This window comes from Pochonia chlamydosporia, chromosome 7, assembly GCF_001653235.2.
Source record: "Pochonia chlamydosporia 170 chromosome 7, whole genome shotgun sequence".
NCBI lineage: Eukaryota > Fungi > Ascomycota > Sordariomycetes > Hypocreales > Clavicipitaceae > Pochonia > Pochonia chlamydosporia.
Genome location: NC_035796.1, coordinates 1,967,194 through 1,977,078, shown reverse-complemented (window position 1 = coordinate 1,977,078; position 9,885 = coordinate 1,967,194). Strand labels below are relative to the sequence as shown.

The 9,885-nt window shown below is 52.8% G+C and overlaps 2 protein-coding genes across 2 annotated transcripts; one reads left to right on the top strand and one right to left on the bottom strand.

Moving 5' to 3' along the window:
• Positions 1–472: 472 nt before the first annotated feature.
• Positions 473–5,830, top strand: VFPPC_09579 (dim2-associated protein 1; the record flags this gene model as incomplete). The annotated part of the gene is made up of 3 exons (XM_018288092.1): positions 473–3,985; positions 4,047–5,724; positions 5,787–5,830. 3 exons carry the CDS (start codon positions 473–475, stop codon positions 5,828–5,830), a joined length of 5,235 nt encoding a protein of 1,744 aa, XP_018139498.1.
• A 561-nt stretch (positions 5,831–6,391) lies between these two features.
• Positions 6,392–9,562, bottom strand: VFPPC_09580 (NACHT domain-containing protein; the record flags this gene model as incomplete). Its single annotated transcript, XM_018288093.1, has 2 exons — positions 6,392–9,169; positions 9,221–9,562. 2 exons carry the CDS (start codon positions 9,560–9,562, stop codon positions 6,392–6,394), a joined length of 3,120 nt encoding a protein of 1,039 aa, XP_018139499.1.
• Positions 9,563–9,885: the final 323 nt, after the last annotated feature.

Sequence of the window (9,885 nt, the reverse complement as noted above, 5' to 3'; positions counted from 1 at the left end):
ACTGCTCTGGCAGGATTGAACATCCACACCACGAAGTGCCTCTTCTCTTTTTCCTGAAGCGTCCGTTTTGCTCTGCAACGTTTTGGCTTCGGGAACATTGCATCCTTTTTGTTCTTTAATACCCCTTCCCAAATTGAACCGATCCCTTTCCCTTGAAGATTGTGCCACGGTCGATTTCACCCATAGTGAGTCCTTCCGCGGGTCCAGGTTCCGGGGTTCTGGCAAACGCTGTTTTGTGCTATGTCTCTGGCTGACCTTGAGACCACCATCCAGGTTTTGCTTCTTTCGATAATATTTTGTCGTGTTGTTCCGGATGTCTTGATCTCACCCCGGCACTTTTTATATCCTTAACATCCCAGGACGCGGCAAACGGTGACGGCCCTTCACGCTCACCGCGACCCGAGGCATTGGAATAAGAGCCTCTCACTTCGGCTCAATTCTCATTGTCGCTTCCCTCACACTCATCAGCACAATGGGCGCCGAATCAAAGAAAGCACCGCCGCTGCCTGCTCCGACCGAAACTGACACCACCACACCGAGCGAACTGGCAACCGACTTGTCCAAGCCCGGCGACGAGAAGTCTTCATACTCCATCCCCGAGGATGGTACTCCAGTCACTATCCGCACTCGCGGCCATAAAGCCAGCAAATCTCAAACTTCACTGCTGATTGAATATTTTGAGGGCGGTAAAAGTGGTTCCAACGGTCAAGACCGCAAACCTAGCGTTCGGGTTCGCTTGACCCCGTCCAAGAAGAGCAAAGGCGATCACATCCAGGTAACCGAGACGAAGGGAACCCGCAAGGCTTCTCTCACACGGCGAATCCCCCTCGATCAAGCCATCGCGTCTCGAGAAATCGAGTTACACGACGGGGAGGATGCAAACAGCATGACTTCGTATGCATCGGCGACTGAAGAGTCGAATGTCTCGAGAAATCCAATCGACATTGAGATAGATCGCAGCCACAGGCGTAGGCGCCCCGCAAGTCCATTAATACCCGCTGCTGAGCCCTATCAGCCTGGCAATCCTTCTGAAATTTCTGCTATCCCGACGGACAGCTTTTTGGACGGCTCAGGTCCTGGAGGAGACCTCAAACGATCAGTGAGTCCATCTCGGGGTGAGGCGCTCATTGGTGCTGCCGCCACGGGTGCACTCGCGGGAGTGGCCATGGGCGAAATAAGCAACAACAAAACTCGAACCAAGGAGCGGGTTAAAATTGCAGAAAAATCCAAAGACAAGTCTGAAAGGAAGCGGCACTCTAAAAGTAGGACCAGCAGCGTTGCTAGTGATCACGCTGGTGATGAGGTCCGTTCCCCACGCCGCCGTTCGAGTCGCGGTCAACAGGAATCCAATGTAAGTGCAGCAGATTCCAGTGTGGTGTCATCTCATCTCGCTCCGAGCCACCGCTCCGTCGACACGCGTTCCGTCCGCTCGGGTGCCTCAAGATCGTCAATCAATAACCCAAAATTACTCGAAACTGTCGAGGACGCCATCAGACGTTTAATTCTACCTGAATTGAGCGCACTGAAGCGGGAACAAAGCAAGCGCGAAAGCCGACGGGGGTCACTGACGTCCTCCGCAACCTCCGCCTCAAGGGAGGACCTCACATCTGACCGCAGGCGGTCTTCGGGTGGACGGGGCGAGAGCTCACGAGATGGCACGAAACAAAAAGAACGACGAAATAGAGAGGCCCGTCATGACTATGATGACGATATTTCACTACGCAGCCCCAGCCATGACTCCATTAACGCCGAATATCAAACCCATGAGGGAGAGGTCACTACACCAAAGCGCAGCAACAACCTGCTCAAAGCTGCAGCTGCTGGCGCTGCTGGTGCTGCACTAGCCAAAGGCGTGGGCGCTGTCATGGACGATGTTGCTCAATCACCGGATAGGAAACAACGAGAGAGACGAAGAAGGAGGGCTGAACACACAAGAAGTCGTAGCGTAGGTCGGGAGCAATTTGACGAGGACCTAGATGAAGAGCACCTAGCACCTGCTCCGCCAATGCCGCTCATGAGTGATATCAACCCCTCTGAGCTCACTCGAACATCCATTCTGTCGGCTGAATCAGATCGACCACATTCTGCCAGTGAGGAGCTTGTTGGTGCAGCCACCCGAGATCTCGCACATGACGAACAAGTGGCCTCCGGGGCATCTACACCGACTGCTGCCAAGTCACCCATGAACCACGAGCAGCATGCCCTGGCTATGCATCACGCCAATGTGTCCCATGGCGATTTGACGGCATTGCCTCGTGGCAACAAGGACTACGTTGAAGAGTATGAGACTGATGAATATGGACGAAAAATCCCGGCTGGCTCTTATGATGACTACGAACGCAGCAGAGAGGTACCCGACCCAGCTGACTATCCCGAAGATGATTTCGAAGATCGTTACTACAGCACTCAAGATGTTCCTCCACCTCTTCGGTACGTTCCCTATCAAGCTGGCGCCAGAGGACTCAGCCCCATTCCCAGTGTCTCCGGGTACACCGAGGCTGGGAGTGAAGCACCCTTGCCACGCGATTCCATGGAGATACCATCTCCAGGCAAGTCTCCTGAGCGAACCCGTCAGCATTTATCAATGCAATCAGACGGTTCAATACCTGGGAACGTGCGGAGCAGAGAGTTTGACCGTGTCTCTGCAGACGGGGCTGAGCAACTTGATGAGGCTGGTAGTGGTCAAGCCGTACGAGGAGTTGGAGCCAACCCCAATTTCGTCAATTCACCTATTGGTGTTGAGTCTGCTGTTGCGTCCCTGGTAGATGGCTCAATGTTGGATCAATCAGTTGTCACTGGAGCCTCCGGATATGACTACAATGCTGCCAGAGACTCCAATGTCTCATACGACGAACAATTCAAAGATCAAAGCAGTCGCGGCGCCAGCAGCCCTGAGAGGATGGACGTCGATGACCACCGCGAACTGGAGGAGGAAGAACGGCAAACCACACCAGGGTCCAAATCCGTAGCGCGTTCCCAGGAATACTCAGAGTACGAGGTTGACGACTATGGTAGGAAAGTGCCACGAACCAAGTATCGGCACTCGCCCACGGCGTCCGAGGCCGCCATCACCGCTGGCGCAGTTGGTGCAGCAGCGGCTGCGCTGAAGGCCGCAAAGGAAAGAAGCCAGGCGACATCATCAGGACAGTTTGTGGATGACTTCCAACCCGCTGGCGTCGCCCGCAATAGATCGTTCAAGGAGAGAACTATGCATCACGGCTGGGAGCCGCGCAACACTCCAACTCACAGCGTCGACAGGTTGGACTTTGAGGACCAACCTAAATTGGGTGCTAGCGGCCTCCCTGACATGAATGACCCAATGCCAGAGATTGGCTATGTCGACGACGACCTACAGACAAACCCCTCACTAATCGAGGAGCGTCTCGACGGTGGCGGCGAAGCTGCCCACAAGGACTGGTCTGGCAGAGCAACGCCAACCCAGCGAGACATCACCGGCTATGCTCAAGAAGCCGAGGGTAAGAACACAAGCGGTGGGCTTGGAATTGCAGAAGCAATCGGAGCTGCTGCGTTGGGAGCTGCTGCTGGGATGGCAGCCACTCACAGCCATGACGCGAGCCAAGAGCAGGACGAATGGCATCGCACATCTGACGAGCGTAAACGCGACACCCTGGTTACAAATCCGTACGAAGATGCCAGTCCCATTGTGAACCCTGAGCTCAACGACAAGCTGCTCAGCCGAGGACTTGAAGCCCCGTTCCATACCGGCAGCCCTGGCTTCCCGCAGAAATACGATGAAGGATACATGTCCAATGGGCCAAACCGCACTCCCGACGCCCATGCCAAGGGTAAAGCCGTGGATTTCAATGCCCCCGTCACCGATGATGATCCCTTCTACGCCCCAAAGACACACACACGCCACCTGAGTGGCATGTCTCAGGGCATGGCGTCGCCATTTTACGATGCCGCAACGGGAACTGGCATGGAACGCATCGAAAACAAGGACATTGTGGCCTTGATGCAACATGTGAGTAAAATCAGCGATACAACATGCGATTATCCTTGGGCTCTTTACTAACAGCACATAGTTGATGGTGCGCGACGCTCAGCGAAGTGCCCGCGATACGGAAATCGTTGCTTTGCTCATGAATGCCGCACTTGAAATGCGCAACTCCTTCCGCGAGATGAAAGAACTGGTACAAGATACTGGCGATGATGTGATTTTTGCCAATGTGGAAAACACAGAGAAGCTACAGAAAGCCATCAACGGACCCAGACCATACCCAGGTGCCGCCTCTCGCTCACTGCAGAGCCCGTCACAAGCCGGCACGCTTGACGAGGCTGGCATCAAGAAGAAGAATCTGTGGAAACGGGCCCTACAGGGCTTAAGCGCTAAGGGGACTAATGATCTGACACGCATCGAGGACATGCTTATGCAACTCCTCGGAGAAGTTGATGTGCTCAAGACGCAAACTGCACCGCCGATTTCCACTGGGGGACCCGGACAATCCTACGAAAATTTGCGAGCAGAGGAACAGTATGAGCAAGACAAGGGCTACGAGCCAGAAGGCAATTCCACACCTACCCATGCCAGCCAATCCGGAGCAGCATCTACATCACATTCTCATGGCCAGGTCGGTGGCAGCGTTGAGAGAAAGTTCTCGGAGCACAGAATCAGCACAGTGCCTGAACATGAAGAGGAATATCAATACGACCATCACAGCCCAAGCGCAGAAAGATCAGGAAATGACTATCTCCAGACCCCAACTCGAGCGGAACACATACAACGCGGCAGTTCAGTTCCTCTTGATACTCCTCCACGACTCGCTGCCCCTGAAGAACCTCAGCCACTCAGCGCTGAGAACACCCCTCGAACTGACAAGGGCAAAAAGCACAAATCAAGCAGCTCTAGTGGCTGGCTGCCAAAGATATCGCGATGGTCGGGCACTACGGCTTCAAGCGTTGGCAAAGCATTCCGCGGCAGTGGTGCTTCCAAGAAGGGACCCAAATACGACGACTTTCAGCCTCCTTCGAGGTCCGGATCCAGCCTGGCATCATACGACGACGACGATCCTAACTACAGCCATGACCCGTATGGTGAAGACAAATTGCACAGTGGCTTTTCGGACCCAAGCCTTGCAGGCATCCGGGGTGAACGCATTTCTCAAGGCCCGCCGCCAGCTTCTTACAACATGACGCCTGAGGACCCCAAGTACAAGGCACACCGAAACTCGTTGAACTTGCAGCACCCGCAGCCACGACCTGGCCAAACAGAGCGATTTCGCACGGCTCTCGAGTCCTCTGCTCAGGAGTACAACAACCCCATGACACCAAGGTCGGCTGACTGGGCTGGCTCAGCAACAAGCCTCAACCGTTTACCGCCCAACACCAACAGATACAGCAACAACTCGTCAGGCCCGGGCCATGAGGCTGACTACTACTCCTCTCCCGGACAACAGCCCGGTCCGCCTCGTCCGCCCAAGGAACCAATGGAGTCTCCTGTTTCACAGACTCCCCCCAAGTCTAGCCGACTATCCAAAATGCAAAAGGAGGGCAGCCCAGCTCCTCAGCAGAGTTCCGAGAGTGGATATGGCACAATGACGGGAACATATCTCAGTCACTACTCTGGAAGTAGCCCAAAACTAGAGAACCGAAACCTAAATGCCGCTCTGGGCGTTCCCAGCCGCCGACCTAGTGGCCCGCGAGCGATGACACCAAAGAGCCCTGAGGAAGAAGCGGCGAGAGAGGAAAGACGGCGAAAGAGAGGTATGTTGTAAAGACGGGATCTGAGTCTGCCTCGAGCTGAAGACTAATTCTGTTTGTTTTAGACACGTTTGGAACTGTAGCCAGTGAAGATACGGACACTTTCTAAAGCGAACATGACAACATTTGGGAAGGGGCATACTTTCGATTGCGTGCCACTGTCTGCAATTGCATATTTATTGACAATGGCTGCGATACCAACGTGGATTAGCGAGTTGTGCTTATATACAAAGCAGCTGAACATGGAGGATGGATAAAGTTCAGACAAGTCGCGCAGGCAAAATTTTTTTAATTGCTCTAAACATCAAGGCGATATGGCATGGAAAGATTTTCGTTGAGAAGATTAAAGAACGTCATGATCTCCTATTCATATTTGTTTTTTATTATCTGGGAGATTCTGTTTTTCTCACCCAGGTGTTTTATGACGAAATGACGACTGGTTATTCATTTGGTATTTAGAGCTGAGCATCGATGCCGGTCTTTTGGTATTGATATGGCAGTGCATTGACTGTGGGGGAGCATTTAGCAAGTTCTATTGATCTTGGACCCTGAATATAGCCAATTTTCCCCCGTGGAAAGCGAAGAAAGTTATTTATCCAAATCGATTCGATTCATTCTGTGTTGTGAGTTGTGACAATGTGTAATGACTGTGACCCAACGTGTGTAGGTGTTATTGTTCGGACAAGTGATATGCTGCCGCGTGATTCTCATCAGACGACCCTTTCTGTCTCGCAATGAGAAATGAATTCAGCAAGGACACATTTTTGGTCTCAAATAATATCTTTGCCGCGCTAATCAGCATGCCTTCTTGTTCTGGGTCTAAACCACCATCTCCATGTCCCACGGTTAGATCGCCAAACATTTCCAGCTTCATTTCATCGAGCAATGACGACTCCGAGTAGTCGTTTGTTTGGGAGCGCAACTCTTCGTCTAGTTTCGGCTGTAGAGCGTCTGTGGTTTTTGCACCAAGATCAATGAGCAGTCTGGCTAGATGATCTCTTTTGAAGACGTGTGCCCAGAGGAGCAGCTTGCGCGAGTAGACGCGGTTGTGGAGCATTTGTGTGCCCTGACGAGCGAGGTGGCCGTTCATTTCGGTGTTGCTTTCTTCGTCATTTGCGGAATTATCGGAGTCTGGCGGATTGTATGCTCCTGTGAGGAGGTAGCGTACGATGGGGGCGTGGTCTCCAGTCATGGCCATCATGATGGCTGTTCCTAGGGTTGTGGTGGGGAGGTTGGGCAGCCGGTTGATGAGGAAGACGAGTGGGCGGTAGTGTCCGTTGAGAGCTGCAATGGGGATTATTGATGAAGTCGTACCGGGTTGTAGGGGGAACGTGGAGTCGTGTGTTTGGAGGAGGAGGATGTGATTGTGGCGGACTGCCCATGAGAGGAGGTCGTGCTGGAACCAGATGGCCTCGCTGGCGTGTGAGTGTATTTGTTTGTATAGAGCGGGATTTGTGGCCGCCCAAGCTAGGAGGTTGAATTTGGTACGGTAGTTGTAGTTTGTTATGGAGTGTTTCGGGAGGAGTCTGGCGATGAGGTTGCTGAGGGTTTGGTCGGTGTCTTTGGTGTTGATGAGGTGGTGTGTCCAGTGGGACGTTGCGTAAGAGTAAAAGTGGTGGGTTTGGGGATTCGCGGTCTTGGCTTGCCCGCGGATATCTTCTAGGATGCGGGAGATGTCTATCTTGGGAGAGGCTGATTTCTTTGCGCGGAGCAGCATCAGGGAGAGGCTTTTGACGGTGTTGGAAGAGGTGGATTGTATGGCTGCCGAGGGAGTTATCATTGGGATGGCGGTGGAGGTTGTCGGTTTGGAGAGCTGTGTGTCGAAGATGCCGTAATTTAGGTAGGTGATTATTATCCAGGACATGGTTGCGTGAGCGGCGTGGGTTGTAAGGAGAGGTGGTTCTGTTCGGCCCTGGAAGGCTCCTAGGAGGAAGTCTCTCGCGCTTTGGTGGACCATCCGGACGGTTGATGTCTCCTCGTCTATGGTTAGGAGACCGCCACAGCTTGCGAGGACGCTGTATATATTGTTTGGCAGGCGGGACGGATTCCAGTTTGTGTCTCCTGGTGTCACACCTAGAGCTTCTCTGAGCTCCTCTGTTGTGAGGGGCCGTCTGGCAACAAGGACGAGTTCGAGTATTTGCTTCTGGTATTTCTTGGCTGACGGCTCGCATTTGTTGAGGACGCGGGTGAACGTCTCGGCTAGGTCCCTGGGCATGTCGGCGAGAGCTTGTCGGATATCGTCGTCCGTCTTGCAGGCGCAGAGAGAGGTGATTTGGAGCACGACCCAGAGAAACATGCCTTGGGATAGTTCCACCAGCGTGTTCATGATATCTGCTACTAGAGTTGGGTCGCCCAACGTGAGGAGCTCGCTGTCAATACAGCGCTCGAGTTCGTCGCAGATGAATTGCTCGATTTCGGGGTTATCTTCAGGTATGACGACTGTAGCGCAGTTGATGAAGCCTTTTGTGTCGAGACGTAGTCCGTTGTCGGCTTCTAGTCTGAAGGAGGCGCATATTCGTAGTGCAAAAGTGTCTTGCAGTTCGCGGAGTTTGAGAACAAGTAAGCGTCTTTCCGTGCTGTCGCATTCATCGAGCCCGTCGATAACGCAGTAGGCTTTAAAATCCGCCGGGAGAACCTCTTTCAACAGGTGAATGATTCCATCTAAGTCAACTTCGCGTATCTGGTCGTGGATAAAGACCAGCCCCCTCGAGAGATCTGGTATTGTGAGAAGAAACTGTCGGGCCAAGGAACCAATAATGGTGCGCGCTTGCAAGCTGTACGGTTCGTCGTGTTGGCAGAAGAAGTATGCCACAGAAACTTTGACTGTCGTCGCATGGAGGTTCAAATCTTCAACCATGTTGGCCATGAGGACTGACTTTCCGGCTCCGAGTTTACCGGTGTAGATGAGGGTGCCGGACTTTTCCATGGCGGCTGCGTCTCCTCTCCACGAGAGGTATTCTTGTACTTGGAGAAATAAGGCCGTGTTTCCCATTTTGCGAACTCGTTTCCAGCACGCTTGGTGGTCGTACGTTGAACAAGTAGCCAGGACACGAGCATTGTCCTCGATTCGTTGACGATGCGCATTGCTCTTGGAAATATCCAGGATAGTACTAAGCGAGAGTCCTTGATCCTCGACGCCTTGCGCCATGAGCAGCATCGCTTCCTCTTTAATCATTGAGGCCCAATGCGCAATGCTTGCCTGGAAGGTACTGAGATCTGAGTCGCTGATTGTGGAGAACAGCCGCGTCACGGAGGACTTGTTGATGATTTGAACGAAGCGACGACACATGTCGATGATGGTGAGAAAGTACTCTTGGTAATAGGATAGAAGACGTCTGGACTTGCGACTGTAGAGTCTTGACATGGCTTCATATCGGGGGGCGGATTGTCCTGCTACCATGAACAGATGAGACAGCTTATCCATGTTGCTGTCGGCTTTGGCCACAATCTGCACTCAGGTCAACTTGTATTCGAAGACGGTCAGAAGCTCTATACTGACAAGCAGGGCACTGCGAATGGTGGTCCATACTCCAGACGCAATTAAGTTCTGGGATCCCCCGACCAGAATGTCACCTATGGAGGCGAACTGTTGTGCCACTTGAATGATGTTGAGAAATCTAGGGCCATAGCTGAGTTGCCTTTGAGAGGTCCGTCTACTATTCAGCTTTGCTATGAAGACGAAGACGTCGTTCTCGTCGGGGTATCTCGTGCGGAAGATTTGGCGGTCCTGCAGGAATTCTGTTCTTTGGTCTGGTGTGAGGTCGCGGATGAAGGTGTCGAGGGAGTGCTGGAGGCGGCTTTCAACTTTGATGGGACCGAGACTGCTCACGACTAGGTCCATTGTGAGGGTTCTATGAGTCTTCATATGTGTGAGAGCAAGACAGCATCATATTTGGAAATGTTGCTGGCTCTCATTGAGTTGAAATGCGATGCAGAGGAGATGAGATGATGCGAGTAATGCCTTGCAGATTGCCCCGCCTTGTTGCGTCGAGAAGTCCGGGGTTAGAAGGCGGCCTCACAGCGTCAGCCTTGATGGTTGAAGCAGCTGGAATCTAACTCGGGATGTGTTTTTGTTGAAGAAGAGATTGAGACGGAATCATTTTTGCATCTTGACTGTGTGCAGGTTTGACTTTGGCCCAGGGGAGCTCAGTGGGAAGGTGTGAT